Raw genomic sequence first — 23,666 nt, 5'->3', positions numbered from 1 at the left:
AGCCTTTTTGTTTTTCCTATAAATTCTTTCACTACTTCCTAAAGTGCTTGGGAAAAAATATCTTTACTCAGTAAAAATTTGGATTTTTAAAAAAGTGCCATTTAATGAACAGTTAATACTTGTTAGTTTTTCTTAGAATAGACATACTCATGAAATGAATACCTTCAAAAATGGTTCTACAAATTATACTGAATTTGGCTGTGAAATATCAGGAAGATGAATGGGACAATCCAAGACTTGAGAGTATTCAGAGAAATATGAGGACTTTTCCCAAGTCTTTTAAAATAAAAATATTGTTATTGTTGTTGTTTTTTGCTAAGTTGTGTCCAACTCTTTTGTGACCCCATGGACTGTAGCCAGGCTCCTCTGTCCATGGGATTTTCCAGGCAAGAATACTGGAATGGGTTGCCATTTCCTTCTGCAGGGGATCTTCCCAAACCAGGGATCAAACCTGCGTCTCCTGTATTGGCAGGCAAATTCTTTACTACTGAGCCACTAGGGAAGCCCAGATAAAAATATAAAGACTAGCTAATAAAGTGAAAGATCTCTGCCATGCAAGTGAATTATGTGGGTATACTTAAAGAATTCAGTATTAAATGAAGAAAATAGAAGAGACTTTTGTGGTCAACTACCTGCATTTTCCAGGTCTCTTGGATGCTTTACATAAAATAATCTCAATGAATTAATTTTATTCAAAAAGCTTAGGTATCCTAGGTTATCTGCAAGTAACAGTTAACATTTGGAAAACTATTCCCTTTTAAGTCCAGAAATATTTAGAAGAATCGTCTGCAGTATCTAGGAAAGCTGGCAGCATCCTAATGACCGACACGTCCTTCTGAAAACATCAGCAACAGCTTCATTAAACACATCAGTTCACACCGCTGATTTGGAATTGATTTCCTCTGGGGTTGGAGGGTACCATTAGGCTTTCATTAGAAGGAACTTGATCTTCTGCCCAGCTTTCCACAGGCTGCTTCTAACCTGTATGCTGCCATTGACATGCGAATTAGAACTGACTTGAAGAAACATTTTGCCAGGGTGAGTTAATCATTTAAGCCCGAGAAGTGGGGGTGGGGAGTGGTAGATGCTGCCAGTTATATTTCACGAGCATCTAAAAATCCGAAGGATCTGTATAAATGTCCGTATTACAGGTGCACAGGTTAGTCTGGAGCCAAGGTATCTGTTTGGCACTCCAGTTTTAGATGGGTACCTTGGGGCCCTGCCAGGCAGCACCACCTGTATTAACCTTGCTCTTCTCTTGACGGGTCTGGCTGCCACTGGACCTTTTTACATCAGTGCCTAGGACTCGGGAAGGCCACAAAACACAGCTGCTCAGTTGCCCTGGAGTTGTGTGATGTGGCATCCTTTCTGTGCTTCACTGTGTTCCATGCAAAAGGAGAAGGCCTCACCCTCTTTTGGTGTTGTCCTATGTTAACAGGTATATGATCAAAATCTCCCAGAGTTACTAATGAAAAAGAAATTGTAGATTTTTTTCTTTCTTGGAGTCCTAATTCTAAAAGGAAATAGGGTATACCTAAGCCCAAGAGTATCTATTGCATGAGTCCTAACATACTTTCAAATTTATTTTTTCATCTTTATATGGTCTGAGGAACTTCTTAGTAGGTGGATAGGGTTGAGATGATCCACCGATGTACTCACTATCTCTTATGACAGATGTTGGCAACCATGATTTACAGCTCACGGTCATTATCCATTGTTGCAGCCTTCCACATGTCATGATGTAAAAATGCACCTTCAGTGCTGGAATTGGGAATGGTATTAATAGCAGAGTTCTTTGTCTCTGCCTGTGGATTAACTGGTGTCCTTTATGGGAAGATAGAGCTGGTTGACCTTTTAACGTGGCAAATAGTGTGAGCATATTTTCTAAGAGTTCAGATAAAGTAAAGAAAACCAGGACGGTTATAACACCAACGGCAGTGTGACCAAGGCACAGCTGAAAAAGAAGGCTAAGTGACTGTGTTATTTTCATGACAGATGGGAGGACATATATAACTCGATTAGGAAGATAAATAACAGAAACAGAGCATTTGTGATTGGGCTTGGTGCAGAAGGAAAGGTGAAGGCACATATGGAGACTGAATCTCACAAGTCTTGGATAAGACAGGCAAATATGTCTAAATAAATCAAAACTGTTTTGTCCCCGCACCCCCACCCCAGAGACACCAATGTTCAGTTGAAAATAGTGGCTGCTGAACTAGCTTGGGAATACCCCACTGATGAGCATGCAGTATCTTATTGTTCCCTTGATGACTCTGTGAAATTCAGTGAGGTGACATTTCCTGAAAAAGAAATTGCACTAAAATGCTCTGTGGGAAAACAAAAGGGGGATTTTGGATCATATATTATAAAGTTCATTCTGTCAAATCTTACTAGCAAGTTTCCTTTTTAATACTGGGAATATTATGACCATGTGTCTAATTTTTAAAATTTATGTTGTTGACCTATAGTTGATTTACAATGTGTTAATTTTTGCTGATTGGCAAAATGATTCAGTTACGATACATATATATATATTCATATTCTTTTCCATTATGGTTTATCACAGGATATTGAATATAGTTCTCTATGTTATACAGTAGGACTTTGTTGTTTATCCATTTCATATAATAGTTTACATCTGCTAATTCCAAACTCCCACTCCATCCCTTCCCCACCCTCTTCCCCTTGGCAACCACAAGCCTGTTCTCTGTGAGTTTGTTTCTGTTTTGTGGAAATGTTCATTTTATATTTTAGATTCACATATAAGTTATGTCATATGGTATTTATCTTTCTCCTTCTGACTTCCATCACTTAGTATGATAATTTCTAGTTGTATCAATGCTGCTGCAAATGACACTATTTTGTTCTTTTTATGACTGACTAGTATTCCATTGTATATATGTAGCACATCTTCTTTATCCATTTATCTGTTGATGGACATTGAGGCAGCTTCCATGTCTTGGCTATTGTGAATAGTGCTGCAATGAACATAGAGGTGTATGTATCTTTTTGAATTATAATTTTGTCTGGATATATGCTCAGAGTGGGATGGCTGGATCATAAAGGATCATATTTTTATTTTTTTCTTTTATGCTGGAGGGTTAATTAAGCTCATTCAAATTCATTTGTAGGACTGATTGGTTTAGTTTTCAACTGCATCATAATTTATAATTATGGGCCTTTTGTTTTATTTGCTTTGTTTATTTATCTATAAGATGTACACTGTCTCTTTTATACAAAACTGGGTATTGAAGAAGGTTGAATGGTTTGTCAAGGGCTATTTTGGTACTTAGATCTCCTCTCGGAGGAGGCAATGGCACCCCACTCCAGTACTCTTGCCTGGAAACTCCCATGGATGGAGGAGCCTGGTAGGCTGCCGTCCATGGGGTGGGGAAGAGTCAGACACGACTGAGCAACTTCACTTTCACTTTTCACTTTCATGCACTGGAGAAGGAAATGGCAACCCAGAGTTCTTGCCTGGAGAATCCCAAGGATGGAGGAGCCTGGTAGGCTGCCGTCTCCAGGGTCGCACAGAGTTGGACACAACTGAATCGACTTAGCAGCAGCAGCAGATCTCCTCTAGCAACTTTAATTCCTTCTTATTTAACCTTTTACTCTCTGTTTTACCACTTTTTAATTTTTTTGGTGGAGGTGGCCTTAAATATCTACTTTTTGTCTATAAACAATGAGTTTTTTGTGGTTTTCTTTTTTCTTCTCCCTTCTCTCAATTTTTAATTGTATTATTTGTTATCAAAATATACAACATGAAGGTTATGAAATGTATAAGCTTCTAGTTAGAAACTAAGTTCTAGGGATGTAAAGTACAGCATGCCGACTATAGTTAATAATACTACATTCCATATTTGAAAGTTGCTAAGAGAATAAATCTTAGAAGTTCTCATCACAGGGGAAAAAAGTTGTGACTATGTTTGGTGGTGAATATTTGCTAGGCTAATAGTGGGGATTGTTTCACAGTATATGTATATGTTGGATTATTATATTTTATACCTGAAAATAATAAAATGTTAGATGTAAATATTATTTCAATTAAAATGTATATGGTAATCTCCCACATATCTCTCCCTTTATGAGTATATTCATATATTATTCATATATTTTCAAGAAATGCTTGCTATCTATCCTTTTCTGAAAATTTCACAGTCATAATTAAGTTGGGTGAAGCTTGTGCTTTTTTAGAAAATTCATTTTGATTTTTGATTTCTGATTCAAAGTAGCTTTTCATGTGTTCAAATGCTCATTTCAGTATTTTTAATTCTATTCAGTGTGTAGATTAGGACTTTTTCTTTGGGTTGATGTTTTCATATATGTGGGAGTGGGGAAGATGCCTCATTTAAATTGCATTTTTTTAAACCTGATTTTTGTGCAGCAGATCTCTGTGGACTTTGTTGTTTTTATTTTGAATGATATCTCTATATTTTATAGAATTCTTATTTTAATGGTACCGTTTTCTATGAACCTAGCAAAGACAATAACTTAGCAGTGTTTTATTGTTGTCATTGTTTGGTTTTGATGACGGAGGAGAGGTTGATAGATTCTCGTCACTGTATCCTTTCCACTTTCTCTTACTGTTTTCCTTTTTTGTCACCCAATTAACAGACCTCACTCCTTTCTTTGGTTCCTGTACCTCTTCAGAGCTCTGTGTTTGGAAGACATTTTTAGAATCATGCTCTCCCCACCTCCCCTCCACACACAAGTCTTAGGTAAGGAAACACATCTAAATAATGAAAATATGTTCTGTCTTCCCCAGAGACATTAATGCTCAATTTAAAACCATGGTCGCTGAAGTAGTGAACTAGTTTTGGGAATACCCCACTAATGAACAGACATTAACATCTTGTTCCCTTGATTATTCCATGAAATTTAGAAAGTCACGTTTCCTGATTAAGAAACTTGCCCCATGAAGCAATTTACCTCCTTAAATTGAATGCCTGAAATGGAGTGTATCTCTTTATATCCTGAACCTCTCTCTTTTTATACTGTTTGGCTCTTTAAGGGCAAATACTTGGCAGTCCCTTCCTGGAGGTTTGTTGTGTGATCTGAGTTTTGTTTGTCCCACTTCAGAGATTCCCTTTTCCTCTGGTTGCTTCAACTCACCCTCAGGCTCCTTAGCAAGTGTCCTTTCTTTGTGTTTCTTTTGTTTATTTTTTTCCCTTCCTTTCCTTGTCGTGGAGCACTGAGATGCGTGGGGATGACTGAGAGCATTTGGTCTGCGGTGCTGATCATCCCATGCTCTTTCTCTTCTTATTAACAGTAAGTTTACATCCTCCATCTTCAAGTAACCTTAAAGGTGTGATTTTGCCTATAGTCTTTTCATAGATAGACAGAGAATTTAATCCTCTAGAAAAAGATTCAGAGCGATTTTTCCTACACAGTCTTCTTTGTCTGTAGCCACCCCAAAGCTTTCTTTACCTTGGCAATACAGATCTCTTAAATTTAGGAAACCTGTGCTTCTGGTCAGTTCAGCTGTGCTTTTTGGTGCCCTTGTCACCCCTTAGCCCAGAGGTGGCCTGTGCAGGCCAGTCTTCTACTCTGGTTTTGAGTTCCCTTATTCACTTTATGCAAGTGAGGGTCTTTTATAGCTCTTTTTTGCTTGGAGCCTTTAGCATTTAATCTCTTTGGTTAGGGTCTGAAAATATTCAACTGTTTCATTTCTTCTAAAGTCTGATACTTTTCCCGTTGACTTGCTCAGTGATGCCCTTTTTGTTGTTGTTGAGCTCTTTTTAGTATTAGAAAGCATATCCTTAGTGCTAGGATTTTAAAATCCCTTCTGCTAGATCTCCAAACCCACTAGGCACACGGTTGACTTCTATATATGGCAGCAACAGTTTTGCTGGAAGTTTTGCTGTGGTATAACATGGATCATCTCATCTCTATCCTTCATTATCAATTTCCTTTTCACATTGTAAGCCATGGTTCAGCAAATAACTACCTATGGGCCAAATCCAGCCTTTGGCCGGTTGTTGTAAGTAAAATGGTATTGGAACACAGCTATGTTCATTCATTTATGTACTGTCTATGGCTGAGTATAGGATTATTGAGCAGTTATAACAGAGACCATAGTAGCTTCAAAGCCTAAAATATTTATAAGCTGGCCCTTTGCAATATTTGCTGATCACTGCCACATATATTGGAGAAGGCAATGGCAACCCACTCCAGTACTCTTGCCTGAAAAATCCCATGGACGGAGGAGCCTGGTAGGCTGCAGTCCATGGGGTCTCGAAGAGTTGGACACGACTTCACTTTCACTTTCACTTTCATGCATTGGAGAAGGAAATGGCAACCCACTCCAGTGTTCTTGCCTGGAGAATCCCAGGGATGGCGGAGCCTGGTGGGCTGCCATCTCTGGGGTTGCACAGAATCGGACATGACTGAAGTGACTTAGCAGCAGCAGCAGCAGCCACATATATTATGGTTTTGTTGCAGAAGAACACCTCTTCAAAGTTCTAGATGATCACGAGTGAATGAGTCATTCTTCTCTACCTCTGAAATCTCAGGGGTTTGACATCATAAAAGTATCTAACGTGAAGTCCAGTGGCGTATTCCTGGGCTGTCCTAATCCAAAAGTTGACTTGGGTATCCAAAGTTCTTTGATCATGGGGCACTGACATTTTGGAGTTTTTTTTACTACCATCCACACAGGGGAGAGAGAAAAGGGAAGAAGACATGATGGATGATTGCTCACGTTGGCACAGAAAATATACCCATTGCTTTTATTCATATTTTATTGGTTAGCATAGTCCTATGTTTAACCTTATTGCAAGAGAAGCTGGAATATGAGTTTTCAGGTATTTTCATATTAATGCTCTAGGTTTCTTTAGTAGGCAGATATCCAGGACAGCTCCTTTACCTCTCTTGTTTGCAGTTTTTAATTTATGGCCCCATAGAAGTTCCCATCATTTGTGTTGAGAATCAGCCATATCTTTAAATGCTTGTGTAATGATTTAAAACATGTCCACAAATTCTTTGGTACTCTTTCTTTTAAAATATGGAGTTTAATTCCCATCTATTTGATTGTTGCCTGTGTGTATTATTCTAGGTGTCTCCAATATTTGGACAGTGTCTGATATGTAGCAGATGTTTCTTGTTGTTGAATAGAAAACAGAATTTTGCATAATTTATTGGAAAAGCATACTGCCAAGGAGCTTGATAAATACTGTACTCAAAGTGAGCTTCAAATAATTGCAGATGCAAAACTAAGACAATTCTGTAAACAGTAATAGATAACCAGAAACAACAATCTATATATAAATGTACAATGTTAGAAACATGATGGCCATGAGAAAGAGAAGGGGATTAGATGGACCTGGACAAACAGGCATCCAGAAACAAAAGAAAAAGTGATGGTTCCTTATTCATGCTGAATAAAGAATCTCACTAACCCCTAGAGAGCAACTAAATATCAACATCTGAGTGCATTCAGGATTTGTTGCATATATTAATATTTAACTTAATTGTCATCTTTATACAACTCCAAGTTGAAAAATAAAATTGTTTTTCATGTTGGCTTGTGTTATGCATAGAGGAACATTTAATAATGTGGGTGATGGTATATAATTGAGATCAGAGCTATTTTATATAAAGTGATCAGGAAGAGCTTTTCTGATAAAAAGAATTTTTGAGTTTCAGTTTAATAGGAACTAAGGTTTGTGGGGACCAGGAAGTGGAGTATTTCAGCAGAGGAAAGATAAGTGCAGAGGTCCTAAGACAGGAACATGTCTGTTATGTTTGAGGAACAGCAGGGAATCCGAATAATGGATGCAGAAAGGAGAGAATGATAATTATCTGGGTCAGAGGCATACCAGGGGTTATCCCTTAAAGCTATGATAAAAAAATAACTTTCAATGAGATAGAAAATTTGAAAACATTACAGGGTTTTGAGCAGAGCATGGAAAATATTTGGCTTATATTTTAGAAACATATTCGAGCAGTTCTGTGAAGACTATAGGAGGGTGTTAGGATATTATTGCAATAGTTGATATAAAATATGGTAGTGTCTTCTACTTGGATAAGGAAATGGCAACCCACTCTGGTATTTTGGCCTGGAGAATTCCATGGTCAGAGGAGCCTGGTGGGCTACGGTCCATGGGGTTGCAGAGTCGGACACAACTGAGCAACTAACACACACACAGTGTCTTCTACTAAGAATATAATACTGAAGGAGGACGAAAGTTAGATTCTTCTGTGTTGTGTTATAATTAAGCTGTGTATGATAATACCGTTTTTTAAAAATTATTCAGAAGTTGATTATAGAGGTAACTAAGATATAATCACATTTCTTTAACGTTTATTGTGGTAGAAGTCATATAATATAAAACATACTATTCTAACCATATTTAACTGTACAGTTCAGTGACACTAAGTACATTCACAATTGCAGTCATCTTGCAGCATCATTGATCACCTGCTTAAACTGAAACTCTGTCTCCATTAAACACTAAGTCCCTGTCTGCCCTTCCCATCTACCCTCACTCCTGGGCCCCTGGCATCTTCCAGTGTACTTTCTGATTTTATGAATTGGACTTTTCTAGGTACCTCCATAAGTGGAGTCAAACAGCATTTTCTGCACCTACAGTATATTATTCTAAAAACACAGAGTTCATAGGTAATCCTATAGTACCAATAGGCTGTCGTTTCCACAAGAGAAGGCATCCCAGCACCAAGAATGCTTCCTGTCATGTGTGAATTCTTCAGTAAACACCTGTGGAATGAATGAATGAATAAATGAATGACTAAAAGAGTGAATAGGTGAATAGCACATATTTTATACTTGTTGCAACAAGTTACATTATGGTTATATTCTAGGCCAGCTCTGTGTAACATGACTAAAAGATATTTATTTCCATTTTTCAACTCTGCATTTCCTTTTGCTGTCTTGACTGTGATCTCCATAATTAAAGGTTACAATGCCCTTTAATAAAGAAGTAAGAGGCATAAGCCTTACTGAGTCTTACATCATTGCTTACTACCCTTACCAGATCTTATAAGCACAATAGTATATCTTCTGAGGGGACGCTACTGCAAGGACACTGTAATATGAGTTGTACTCAGGGTTTTGTTTTTTGTATTGGCTCACATAAAACTCATCCAATCCATTGAAATCATTCTAGAAATAAGACAGAGTAGAAATAAGTAAGTAAAAACTAGTGGAGAAGGCAATGGCAACCCACTCCAGTCCTCTTGCCTGGAAACCCCCATGGACGGAGGAGCCTGGTAGGCTGCAGTCCATGGGGTCGCGAAGAGTCAGACACGACTGAGCGACTTCACTTTTACTTTTCATTTTCATCCACTGGAGAGGGAAATGGCAACCCACTCCAGTGTTCTTGCCTGGAGAATCCCAGGGATGGCAGAGCCTGGTGGGCTGCCATCTATGGGGTCGCACAGAGTCGGACACGACTGAAGTGACTTAGCAGCAGCAGCAGCAGTGATAACAATGATGACTCATTTAAAAGACTTATATAATGTAAATAAACTGCTCTTTAAACATAGGTACGTACCCCCACAGTTTGTCCCTTTCATTCTTTAGCAGTTTCAATGCTGGGAAAAGGTTTACTTTTTGTATCTGTTAAATTTATTAATGTACATGATTCTTATCACTGCTGAGGTTCCTGATTATTTGTTAGAGAGATTATACTTTGCATTGATTCCATATCCCTTTTAAATGTTTTATTTTTAATTAAATTTTGTTATAGTTGCTTTACAATGTTGTATTAGTTTCTGCTGTACAGCAAAGCGAACCAGTTAACATATACATAAATACACTCTTTTTAGATTCTGTTCCTACATAAGTCATTACAGAGTACTGTGTAGAGATCCCTGTGCTATACCATAGGTCCTTATTAATTATCTATTTCATATATAATAATGTACATATGTCAATCCCAATCTCCTAATTTATTCTCCCCCTTTGTAATCAAAAGTGTGTTTTCTACATTTGTGATTCTATTTGTTTTGTAAATAGGCTCATTGTACAATTTTTTTTTTAGAGTCCACATATAAATTATATCATATGATATGTGTCTTTCTCTGTATGACTTGCCTCACTCAGTAGGACAATTTCTAGGTCCGTCCATGTCACTGTAAATGGCATTGTTTCATTTTTTTTATTATGGCTGAGTCTTAGTCTATTGTATATATGTATTACATTTGCTTTATCCAGTCCTCTGTCAATGAACATTCAGGTTGCTTCCATGTCACAGAATGTTTTATATGAATATTGGGGTACATGTGTATTTTCAAATTATGGTGTTCTCTGGGTGTATAACCAGGAGTAAGATTGTTGGTTCAAATAGTTGTTCTATTTTTAGTTTAAGGACTCTCCATATTGTTCTCCACAGTGGCTGACCCAATTTACATTCCCAACAACAGTATAGGAGTGTTGCCTTTCCTCCACAGCTTCTTCAGCATTTGCTGTTTGTAGATTTTTTTTATGATGGCCATTCTGACAGATGTGAAGTAATACTTCATTATAGTTTTGATGTGCATTTCTCTAATAATTAGTGTTTTCATGTGTCTCTTGGCCATCTGTATGTCTTTTTGGAAGACATGTCTTTTTAGATCTTCTGCCCATTATTTGGGTTGTTTGTTTTTTGATATTGGGCTATATGAGCTATTTGCATATTTTAGAGGTTAATCCCTCATCAGTCACTTTATTTGCAAGTATTTTCTTCCATTTTGTGGGTTGTCTTTTTGTTTTGTTTAATACCAGGTCAAATCACGAAAATTTCTAAGGGAAAAATGGTAGAATATTGGTGATTTTACATAGTTCAAATGTTTCTCTTTCTCCTGGCAGTGAATTCATGCATTGTGGATCCTTAAGTGCTGAGATTTGAGGATTGTTTCAAGGAGAAAGCATGTTTAAGCTGTAACTGTTTGATGGTCTAGCTCGTCCTTTACTCTACCCTTTAAAGACTGTAAGATTACTGGAGCCTTATCAGAGTTGCAGGGATCCCAGAGTTTTAATTAATATAAAGCCAGACAGAGACAACTGAGGAATTAACATTATATTAATTATATCCCCTCAATTCCTATTGACTTCTTTGTAAGCTAGGATTAATTTTCTGCTGGGAAGCTGACCTTGTCTTGATTTATGATGTACCAGTGCTCTTTGCTAAGGAAAATATGCAACTGAAATAAAAATATCTATAGTAAACAGTTGTACCAGTAAAAATGTTCTTCACCAAAATATTAATATCTATTGTATTAAATTTACGTTTTTTCCTGAACACTTCATTGTAGTGCTTTACAAGATCTTTTATATCAGTATAGGGTTAAGTATTGAAATTTTTTTTGAAAACTGTAAGTTAAAATGTTTCTTTGATGTGTAGATTTCTATTTGGTGAATAGTCTATAAGCCATAAGGCTTTCTCAGGTGGCGCACTGGTAAGGAAGCCCTCTGCCAATGCAGGAGGCACAAGACATGCAGTTTCAATATCTTGAGTTGGGAAGATTCCCCTGGAATATGAAATGCAACCCTCTCCAGTATTCTTGCCAGGAAAATTCCACAGACAGAGGAGCCTGGCTGGCTACAGTCTATGGGGTTGCAAAGAGTCAGATGTGACTGAGCACACACACATATACACAGTAAACCATAAAAGAAGCATAAAACAAAAAAACAACTCATGTAACAGTTGTTAAAAGGTAATAAGAAAACTGTTATTTATAATAATAAACTTATTATCTTATGGATATTTCTTATCCATCAGAGAGGATGGATTATGTTCTATGATTTCTTTGTTTGTTGTTCAGTTGCCAAGTTGTGTCCGGCTCTTTGTGACCTCATGGACTACAGCACGCCAGGTCTCCCTGTCTACCACCATCTCCCAGAGTATGTCCAAGTTCATGTCCATTGCATTGGTGATGCCATCCAAACATCATCCTCTGTCATGCCCTCATTTCCTTCTGCCTTCAATCTTTCCCAGCATCAGGGAAATATTGAGTCAGCTGTTCACATCAGGTGGCCAAAGGTCTGGAGCTTCAGCTTCAGTATCTGTTCTTCCAATGAATTTTCAGGGTTGATTTCCTTTAAGACTTACTGAGTTGATCACCTTGCTGTCCACGGGACTCTTGAGAGTCTTCTCCAGCACCACAGTTAAAGGGCATAAATAGTTCAGCACTCAGCTTTCTTTATTTTCCAGCTCTCACAACCATACGTGACCACTGGAAAGACCATAACCTTGACTATACAGATCTTTGTTGGCAAAGTGATGTCTTTGCTTTTTAACTCATTTATCTAGGCTTGTCATAGCTTTTCTGCCAACAGGCAATCATCTTCTGATTTCATGGCTGCAGTCACCATCTGCAGTGAATTTAGAGCCCAAGAAGAGAAAATCTGTCACTGCTTCCACATTTTCCCCTTCTTTTTGCCATGAAGTGATGGGACCAGATGCCACGATCTTAATTTTTTTTTAATATTCAGTTTTAAGCTGACTTTTTCATTCTCTTCCTTCATTCTCATCAAGAGGCTTTTTATTTTTAGTTCCTCTTCACTTTCTGCCATTAGAGTGGTATCATCTGCATATCTGAGGTTGTTGGTATTTCTCCTGGCAATCTTGATTCCAGCTTGTAACTCATCCAGCCTGGCATTTCTCATGATGTGCTCTGTATATAAGTTAAATAAACATGGTGACAATAAACAGCCCTGTCATACTCCTTTCTCAATCCTGAAACAGTCAGTTGTTCCATATAAGGTCTAATTGTTGCTTCTTGACTGGCATGTAGGTTTCTCAGGAGACCAGTAAGATGGTCTGGTATTCCCATCTCTTTAAGAGTTTTCCACAGTTTGTTATGATCCACATAGTCAAAGTCTTTAGTGTAATCAATGAAACAGAGGTAGATGTTTTTCTGGAATTCCCTTGCTTTCTCTATGGTCCAGCAGATGTTGGCAATTTGATCTCTGGTTTCTCTACCTTTTCTAAATCCAGCTTGAACATCTGGAAGTTCTCAGTTCACGTACTGCTGAGCCTAGCTTGGAGAATTTTGAGCATTACTTTGCTAGCATGTGAAATGAGAGCAATTGTGTGGTAGTTTAAACATTCTTTGGCATACCTTTCTTTGAGATTAGAATGAAAACTGACCTTTTCCAGTCCTGTGGCCACTGCTGAGTTTTCCAAATTTGCTGGCATATTGAGTGTAGCACTTTCACAGCCTCATCTTTTAGGATTTGAAATAGCTCAAGTGGAATTCCATCACCTCAACTTTGTTTGTACTAATGCTTCGTAAGGCCTACTTGACTTCATACTCCGGGATGTCTGGTTCTAGGTGAGTGTCTACACCATCATGGTTATCCGGATCACTAAGATCTCTTTGTATAGTTCTTCTGTGTATTCTTGCCACCTCTTCTTAATCTTTTCTGCTTCTGTTATGTCCTTGCCATATCTGTCCTTTACTGTGCTCATGTTTACATGAACTGTTCCCTTGGTATCTCCAGTTTTCTTGAAGAGATCTCTAGTCTTTCCCATTCTATTATTTTCCTCTATTTCTTTGCATTGTTCACTTAAGAAGGCTTTCTTATCTCTCTTTTCTGTTCTCTGGAACTCTGCATTCAGTTGGGCATATCTTTCCATTTCTTCTTTGCCTTTTGCATCTCTTCTTTTCTCAGCTATTTATAAGGCCTCCTCAGACAACCACTTTGTCTTCTTGCATTTCTTTTTCTTGGGGATGGTTTTGGTCACCATCTTTTCTACAATATTCAGACCTCCTTCCATAGGTCTTCAGGCACTCTGTCTACCAGATCTAGTCCTTTGAATCTGTTCATCACCTCCACTGTATAATCGTAAGGGATTTGATTTAGGTCATACCTGAACTGCCTTGTGGTTCTCCCTACTTTCTTCAACTTAAGCCTGAATTTGGCAATAAGGAGCTGATGATCCCAGCCATAGTCAGCTCCGGGTCTTGTATTAACCATCTGGTGATGTCCATGTGTAGAATCTTGTCTTGTGTTGCTGGAAGTAGGTGTTTGCTATGACCAGGGTGTTCTCTTAGCAAAACTCTGTTAGCCTTTGCCCTGCTTCATTTTGTACTCTAAGGCCAAACTTGCCGGTTACTCCAAGTCTCTCTTGACTTCCTAACTTTTGCATTTCAATCCCCTATGAAGAAAAGGACTTTTTTTTTTTTGGTGTTAATTCTAGAAGGTGTTGTAGATCTTCTTGGCACCAGTCAACTTCATCTTCTTCAGCATTAGGGGTTGGGGCATAGACTTGGATTACTGTGATGTTGGAGGAACACCTAATTCTGTTGTGTTGTGTTTTGAGATTGCATACAAGTACTGCATTTAGGACTCTTTTGTTGACTATAGTTATTTATAGTTAATTTTCCAAATAATAAGTCCATTGACTCAGCACTGGGAGAATGTACTTCAGGTATGTGGTCAGTTGTGGCAGAAGTTATAAACCATGACAAAGTATTATAGTGCAACACATGTGTCAAACTTCATCCTAAAGGTATGAATCCAACTGATGGGGCAAGCATGGGAACAATTTTATAAAAATGTGTGAGTGGTTTTTGAGAAAAATACTCTATATTCATATTATTTTTATACTGCCTGTAGAAACTAATAAAATTGGGATTATCTTGTTATCTGTGCCTCTATCACTGATAGGGAAGAATATGGCAGGGGAACTGATTCTATTGATTTGAAGGTTTCCAGCATGCTTCTATATCTCCTTAAAAATTTGAGGTTTAAAAACATCTAAATTAGTGTCTGCCTGTTGTTCATTAGAGCTGAAATCCTAATTTAATTTAAAGGATAATTGGTCTGTCTTTATCAGAGTTGACTTTAAATTCTACTTCCATAGCTAATTCTCATAGCGAAGGTTTCCTATTTGTTTCCTTATTTTAAGCAGGCTTATCTATTAAATCTTTTTCATTCCTTCTCTGATGAATAGGAGATAAACTTGAAACTTGTTCAGTATATTTTTTCTTTATTTCACTTTGATTTCATGCCTGCTATAGATGTATATTAACACATATATATGGAGTCTAGAAAAATGTCATTGATGAACCTATTTGCAGGGAAGGAATAGAGCTGTAGAAAATGGACTTGTGGACACAGTTGGGGAAAGAGAAAGTGGGACGAATGGAGAAAGAGCATTAACATATATACACTATCAAGTTTAGAACAGATAGCTGGTAGGAAGTTGGTATGTAACACGGGGAACCCAGCATGGCATTTTGGGATGACCTACAGGGGTGGGATGAGGGAAGCCAGGCCCAATAGGGAGGGGACACATGTATAATTATGATTGATTTCCACTGATGTATGGAAGAAAACAACAACACTGTAAAAAATAAATTAAAAACAAAATCTCTTAAAGCAGATGCCTAATAGAGATTGGGTTGATCTCATGGTACATTTTCATCAGATTGTAATAGTTTCTCTAAACACAGACCTCTACACAAGCTGAACACCTTACACAAATTTGATGGTGGTCAAATTAAAATGTTCAGAGCTGTGCAATTGCTTTCAATTGCTGCAGAACAAGAAAGATCATGATCTGAATACTCTACAGAAGCAGTCAGATACAGGAGGCCACTTTGTCTCCAACCTAAGTGCCTTCCTACTAGTAACAGAAAGGTCACTTCAGTTTTTTACCACTCATGGCTTGCCTGATTAAATGGTATTATATTTAAGCATTTTCTCAAAAGAATCCCACAGAAATTAATTTTTAAAATCTCTGTACAAACTTCTCTGGAAAAGTTTAAGCTTATCAGACAGTGGGAAACAATAGAGTAAAAAATGGCACTTTAAGTGACAAAAATGTCTTCTGCACATCTTTTTCCCTTTTGCTAGATTCTTCTAATTACATTTCCTGTTATTTTTTGTGACTAAGACTCTTCATCACACACATGAACTTCTTTAAGTAGATGCTTCCTTTGAGATTTGAAAATCCAAAATGAAAACTGTAAGTGCTGCTCAGGAAGGCATTATATTTCTGCAGCAGGCATCCTTCAGTCTGTTCCCTGACTTAAAAATTGTCCAGCAGTAAGTAGTTTAAGCAGAATTCCGCTGAATTATGAATAGTCAAAAAAAATACATTAAAGAAAAATTGGTTACTTGGCTTATCAGGGTTTCAGCCAGATTTGCTATTCTTTATTTCATTTGTTCCCACATTGTCTTAAAGTAGATAAAACATTGATCTTCATCATGGTAGAATTACTTCCAGCACAGTATTAGTTCTCTTGTAATGTGGAATTAAAAAGAAAAGTCTAAATTCAATTTATAAATATGCAATAATGTGCTTTGTGAGGGTAAATATAAACTTACACTTTAAAATATATATTTTTTTCATTTTACATATGTAAATATAGCTTATTAAGAGATTTCTAGGCAGACTGGTATGAAAACAATTTAAGAAAAACCTAAACTCAAATATAATCCAAAAAGGTGGGGGCAACTTTTGGCTTTTCAGTGAAGGACTATAATTCTAGCAAATAGAAACTGGTTAAGAAAACCTTATCATATGGGTCATTAATACTGTAACTTTGATTGAAGATGTGCACAGGATACTGAAATTGACATAAGGACAGTTATAAAGAAGCAAAGTGAAATAGAAAATAGACTAAAACCCCAGAAGACCAGGCTAGTAGTCCCAGATATGAAAGCCTGAGGGCCAGAGGTGAAGATGAAGTGGGAAAGGTGATCGTCACAGAGGGAGCCTATTTCATTGCTCCTGAGTAGAAAGTTCAAGAGCTTCCCCAATGGCTCAGTGGGTAAAGAATCTGCCTGCGATGCAGGAGACATAGGAGACACAAGTTTGAACCATGAGTAGGGAAGATCCCCCGAAGGAGGAAATGCCAACCCACTCCAGCATTCTTGCCTAAAAAAATCCCATGGACACAGGAACCTGGTGGGATACAGTCCAAAAGGGTTGCAAAGAGTCAGACATGACTGAGCGACTATATATGTATGAGCAGAAAGTTCAAAGATGTAGCAGCAAGGATATGAAAAAACAAGTACGGGGCTGTGATAACACTGTGTGACCTGCTTTCCAGTGTGCAGTGGGGGTTGGGAATAAGGGAGTAAGAGCAGGTCACAGGAAAACAGAGTCCACTGCTAAGAAACACTTTTAGTCTACTGTTTCACAATCGAAGATTTCTCTAGATGCACTGAAAAAAAAAACAAAAACAAAAACAAACTGCAGATAAAACAGCATGATATTTGAATTTTTAGAATCAGAAGCCCTTTTTCTAGATAGCTTTCTATGAAAATATTGATTCAATAGAAAGTAGAGGCCATTTATAAAATGACATACTTTTTGCTTTGTCACCTCATCTTTCTCCATTAGTTTCCTGGATACATTTTTTTTTTTTTTTTTAAGCAAGAGAAAGGTTTGTTATGTGTGTTTATTTATGGTTTAAAGAACAAACAAAGAACTTGAATAGATGGCTTTTCCTCATGCCTGTGACTGTATGGGGTCAGGACTTAAATGTGTAAAGCAAAAGGATTTAAGGGAATGGCCAAAGACAGTACATCGTCTAATGTAGATGGGACAAGGCCTATGGCCTGTGATAGCTTATTTTAACAAAAACCCAGCAAACTAGTTTCTTGATCTGAAGAATCACACAGCTCTCACACAGGATGTAATAGTGGAACAAGGGTCACCCCTTACTCCCTTTTACCTCACGTTCATCTTGGCCGTTTATTACCTTGAATATCCCAGGTGGCACATCGATAAAGAATCTGCCTGCCAATGCAAGAGACACAGGAGATGCAGGTTTGATCCCTGGCTCAGGAAGATCCCCTGGAGAAGGAAATGGCAACCCATTCCAGTATTCTTGCCTGGGGAATCTCATGAACAGAGGAGCCTGGTGGGCTACAGTTCATGGGGCTGCAGAGAGTCGGACACAACTAAGTATTAAGCAGTAGCAGCAGAGGAAAGTCTAGAAGTATCTGTGCTATCTATGTGCAGAACAGATAATACACAAGCAGATATGGAAATGTAGCATTTGAGAAATGGATTTAAAGAGTAAAAGCAAATATGTATAGAAACAATATTCCTTTCCCATGAATGCCTGAGGTCTTTGCTGCTTCTCTAAATACAGAAAGAGGCTAAGTAGCTGAACTGATGGTACAAAATTGTATCACCAAGACGTATGTGCATTTTTTCAGTAGCCTGGTGTCTATGTTGTAGAAGAGATTCCTAAATTTTGTTACTCTCACTCCAACTCAATACTACTTTCCTGTGAATGTAGATGAGTTCCATAAAATGAAGAGAGTCATAGAACTGATATTCCTGAGAGAAATGGAGACTTGAGAGAGCAGGAGCAGTGGGCTTGATGTAGAAAACTTGGCCTCTGTGTGCTGGTGCCGCATCAGATCTCAGAGACAGTTTGTCTGAAGTAGAAGAGTATCTTTATTGCTTTGTCAGGTAAAAGGGGACACAGCAGGTTTGGGGTTCTCAACCCAGGAGGATGGGGTGAAGAGTTTCCTAGCAATGGTCCAAGGATGGGGCCGCTGATAACCCAGGGTGTGTGAAGGGCCTGCAGTCCTTTAATCTGGTCTCAGAATCTCTTGATAAGCTTCTTGGGTTACTCTGATCTGGCCTTAGGAGGTCTTCTCTGGAGTAAAGAATGCTAACATCTTTCCTTTGTTGGTGGTTGCTCAGAGATACTGTTAAGTGTATCCCTTGGGGGGGACCACGACTTTCATCCAAGACTCCACTCTTGCTCCTTCACTGCTCCTCCCCTGTCTCTGCACCCCCTCCCTTCCTTGATTAGCAGCTATTCAATTCTGCCGTTTAGAACTCAGGGAAGGCCATAGAGGCCAGAGTCTATTTCCTGAAAATAAGAAATGGGGGAGACAGAAGGGCTTCCTTGCTCAGGATGCCCATGGGGTCCTGTTTGGTTTCAGACTCATCTTGCATTAGGTGTGTGTTTGTGAATGTGCATGCTCAGTCCTGTTCAACTCTCTGACGCCATGGATTTCAGTCCTGTTCAATTCTCCGACCCCATGGATTTCAGCCCACCAGGCTCATCTGTCCTGGAATTTTCCAGGCAAGAGTACTAGAATGTGTTGCCATTTCCCTCTCCAGGGGATCTTCCCTACCCAGGGACTAAACCCATGTCTTCTGCGTCTCCCGAACTTGTGGCAGATTCTTTACCATTAGCTCCACGTGGGAAGCAATTGGGAAATGGGTTTAATTGTGAAGGCACACAAGGACGTCAAAGACTAAATATGCCTTCTCTTAGACGAGTGAGCCTTGTATAGTAGTTAAAACAATTAAAAATCAATATGGTATTTTGCTTCTGGGAAGATGAGATGTTCCCTTTTCTTCCAGCTAATACAGCTAAAACCCTGGACATTCTATGTAAAATGAACATTAAAAACACTGAAAAGTTTGCATTCCCACCAACAGTGTAAGAGGGTTCCCTTTTCTCCACACCCTCTCCAGCATTTATTATTTGTAGACTTTTGGATTGCAGCCATTCTGACTGGTGTGAAATGGTACCTCATAGTGGTTTTGATTTGCATTTCTCTGATAATGAGTGATGGTGAGCATCTTTTCATGTGTTTGTTAGCCATCTGTATGTCTTCTTTGGAGAAATGTCTATTTAGTTCTTTGGCCCATTTTTTGATTGGGTCATTTATTTTTCTGGAGTTGAGCTGTAGGAGTTGCTTGTATATTTTTGAGATTAGTTGTTTGTCAGTTGCTTCATTTGCCATTATTTTCTCCCATTCTGAAGGCTGCCTTTTCACCTTGCTAATAGTTTCCTTTAATGTGCAGAAGCTTTTAAGGTTAGTTAGGTCCCATTTGTTTATTTTTGCTTTTATTTCCAATATTCTGGGAGGTGGGTCATAGAGGATCCTGCTGTGATGTATGTCAGAGAGTGTTTTGCCTATGTTCTCCTCTAGGAGTTTTACAGTTTCTGGTCTTACGTTTAGATCTTTAATCCATTTTGAGTTTATTTTTGTGTATGGTGTTAGAAAGTGTTCTAGTTTCATTCTTTTACAAGTGGTTGACGAGTTTTCCCAGCACCACTTGTTAAAGAGATTGTCTTTAATCCATTGTATATTCTTGCCTTCTTTGTCAAAGATAAGGTGTCCATAGGTGCGTGGATTTATCTCTGGGCTTTCTATTTTGTTCCATTGATCTATATTTCTGTCTTTGTGCCAGTACCATACTGTCTTGATAACTGTGGCTTTGTAGTAGAGCCTGAAGTCAGGTAGGTTGATTCCTCCAGTTCCATTCTTCTTTCTCAGGATCGCTTTGGCTATTCGAGGTTTTTTGTATTTCCATACAAATTGTGAAATTATTTGTTCTAGCTCTGTGAAGAATACTGTTGGTAGCTTGATAGGGATTGCATTGAATCTATAAATTGCTTTGGGTAGTATACTCATTTTCACTATATTGATTCTTCCAATCCATGAACATGGTATATTTCTCCATCTATTAGTGTCCTCTTTGATTTCTTCACCAGTGTTTTATAGTTTTCTATATATAGGTCTTTAGTTTCTTTAGGTGGGAATGCAAACTAGTACAGCCACTATGGAGAACAGTGTGGAGATTCCTTAAAAAACTGGAAATAGAACTGCCTTATGATCCAGCAATCCCACTGCTGGGTATATACACTGAGGAAACCAGAAGGGAAAGAGACACGTGTACCCCAATGTTCATCGCAGCACTGTTTATAATAGCCCGGACATGGAAGCAACCTAGATGTCCATCAGCAGATGAATGGATAAGAAAGCTGTGGTACATATACACAATGGAGTATTACTCAGCCATTAAAAAGAATACATTTGAATCAGTTCTAATGAGGTGGATGAAACTGGAGCCTATTATACAGAGTGAAGTAAGCCAGAAGGAAAAACACCAATACAGTATACTAACGCATATATATGGAATTTAGAAAGATGGTAACAATAACCCTGTGTACGAGACAGCAAAAGAGACACTGATGTATAGAACAGGCTTATGGACTCTGTGGGAGAGGGAGAGGGTGGGAAGATTTGGGAGAATGGCATTGAAACATGTAAAATATCATGTATGAAATGAGATGCCAGTCCAGGTTCGATGCACGATACTGGATGCTTGGGGCTAGTGCCTGGGACGACCCAGAGGAATGGTATGGGGAGGGAGGAGGGAGGAGGGTTCAGGATGGGGAACACATGTATACCTGTGGTGGATTCATTTTGATATTTGGCAAAACTAATACAATTATGTAAAGCTTAAAAATAAAAAAAAAACACTGAAAAGTGAGAAGAAGATGTCTGACAAGCTAGGAACATCACGGCCTAAGAAACGACAGGGTGAAGGGTTGTATCAGTGAGGCCTACAGGGGTGCTGAGACTCCCACCAGGACAAGTTTATAATTATGAGTTAAGTATTGAGAGCTTGCCTGTTGGGGAGGGCTTCTTTCTGCTGCTTCTATTCGAGCTGATTTTAGTAATAAACACCATGTAATTGCATGTCCACATTTATCACTCTTCTTCTATTCAGTATCACTTGAGATGTTGGATTCTCTCTGCAGGCAAACTAGAACAAGCTGCCAGCACCTATCAGACTGTCAGTACCCACCATCACTAGAGAATGATCCATATTGGAATATTTCCTGAATTTTCTAAACATCAAGAACAAGGAATTATGTCATGAATATTCCAGGGGGGAAAATCATATTTTCCTTCATAAGTTAAAAAAAAAAAAAAGAAAAAAAAAACCCAGCAACACTATCTTCCATCTTCTCCAAAGCGAAAAATTTGGGAAGATTTAAGAGACAGAAGAAGGCCTAGTTGATCACCTGGTTGCCCAAAACTGTTAGAGCAGCTCTGTCTCCTAATATTCAGGGTCAATTATTCTTGTCCAAATAGTGACCCTTTTCCTTGATTTTTTCTCTGCATAAATCAAAGTGACTGAGCAGCAGGCAAAACTTAAAATTTGATATAAAGTTTATAGAAATTCTGGTAAAAGTGATTTCCCTTGTGGGAAAAAGAGACAGAAACCACTGATTCTTCATGAGTCATAGGAAATTATTAGAAGCATGGCAGTCCTATTTCTAAACTTTGGTTCCCAGAATCATGCATTCTATTTATTATGACAACCATATATATAGAATGATGGTTTTTATCTTATAGATTGCATGCTGGAGGATGGTGTATCAAGAAGGATGGCTAAGATCATAGGTAATATGTCTAACTTGTTCTTTTAACTGCACCTTCAAAAGGCAGGCCATCTCTCTCTCAAACCAGCAGTTGCTGGTGGTACGATATGTGATAGCACCATGATCTGTATCATAGCACCAAGTGTATCCTATGATCTGCTACACTCCTTTTTCTTCTTTAAATTGGGTGCTTTATATTTGATTCATGCAGTATGCCAGATTCATGGACAAAAACCACTGTATTAGATAGAGGCACTGGTTAAGAGGCTCTCGGCTTAGGAATGTTACCCAGAATATTTGATTCAAGAAGAATCACGGCTCCTTCCACTAAAACACAAGGTACATGTCATAATCAAACATCACCCTGGAAGGACGGTATGGCCCTTTGGGAGCTCTATACCTGGCAAATTGAACTTTTATCAGCAGCCAAGGCAGACAGGAGCAATGTTATCTTTTATTGGCTATATCTTAGATGTCTTTAGTATAATATCGAACTCAAGGACCTGACATTGGTGTAAGGTATCTGTGTGGTTTCAAGGAACTTTATCTTATGTACATGTGCGTGTCAAGTCACTTCAGTTGTGTCTGACTCTTTGTGACCCTATGGACTGTAGCCCACCAGGCTCCCCTGTCTATGGGATTCTTCAGGCAAGAATACTGGAGTGGGTTGCCATGTCCTGCTCCAGGGGATCTTCCTGACCAAAGGATCGCACCCACATCTCTTATGTCTCCTGCAGTGGCAGGCAGGTTCTTTACCATTGCTGCTGCTGCTGCTAAGTCGCTTCAGTCATGTCCGACTCTGTGCAACTCCATAGACGGCAGCCCAACAGGCTCCCCCATCCCTGGGATTCTCCAGGCAAGAACACTGGAGTGGGTTGCCATTTCCTTCTCTAATGCATGAAAGTGAAAAATGAAAGTGAAGTCGCTCAGTCATGTCTGACTCTTCGCAACCCCATGGACTGCAGACTACCAGGCTCCTCTGTCCATGGGATTTTCCAGGCAAGAGTACTGGAGTGGGGTGCCATCGCCTTCTCCGATCATATGTTTAGATCCAGGTAATCATTATACCTACCATTCCTATCTCTTACAATCATTACTATGTTCTCCATCTCTATACTTTTGTCATTTTGAGAATATTATACAAATAGTCATAAACATGTGACCCTTTGATTCTATTTATATAATAAGATGTAACCAATAGGGATTCTGGAAGAAGATTACATAGAAACTTTCTGTGATAACTTTCCAACTTCCTACTACTCTAAAATATTTCAAAATTATAAAAATATATTCCAATTTTGGTAATGATAATACACTTTAGTTTTGAAAAAAAGAGAAAAAAACAAGCTCACTGTCTAAACCCTTGTTTTCCAGAAGAGTTTTAACTAAATAAGGATCTTGCCAGGTATATTTGGAAATAGACATTACAAAGAATTTTTAGACACTAAACGATAATGAAAGAAAAAATAGAAAGGAGTTAAAATGTTTTTTTCTTAATTAACAAAACTGGTACCTGTGGTTAACTAAAAGAGAGAATGGGGCTGTAAATT

At 38.4% G+C, this 23,666-nt stretch overlaps 1 protein-coding gene across 41 annotated transcripts in view; it reads left to right on the top strand.

Moving 5' to 3' along the window:
* The window catches only part of LOC147374462 (uncharacterized), a 441,112-nt gene that overhangs the window by 373,804 nt on the left and 43,642 nt on the right, over positions 1–23,666 (top strand). For 20 of the 41 annotated variants that reach the window (XM_086397207.1, XM_086397202.1, XM_086397210.1 and 17 more), the window contains one exon: positions 22,091–22,138. The exons of 16 other annotated variants lie outside the window; for them this stretch is intronic. In XM_086397207.1, the coding sequence (XP_086253333.1) occupies positions 22,091–22,138 (48 nt within the window). Of the gene's footprint in view, positions 1–3,450; positions 3,590–4,617; positions 4,722–8,549; positions 18,752–22,090; positions 22,139–23,666 lie in introns of those variants that run through there. 5 more of the 41 variants (XM_086397222.1, XM_086397234.1, XM_086397226.1 and 2 more) reach the window with 5 other exon arrangements.

Source organism: Bos grunniens, chromosome 4 (assembly GCF_055505025.1).
Source record: "Bos grunniens cultivar Pamir isolate PY7600 chromosome 4, Bosgru_T2T1.0, whole genome shotgun sequence".
NCBI classification, from domain to species: Eukaryota; Metazoa; Chordata; class Mammalia; order Artiodactyla; family Bovidae; genus Bos; species Bos grunniens.
The sequence above is the reverse complement of the archived record's forward strand: the minus strand, read 5'-3'. Positions and strand labels throughout refer to the sequence as shown.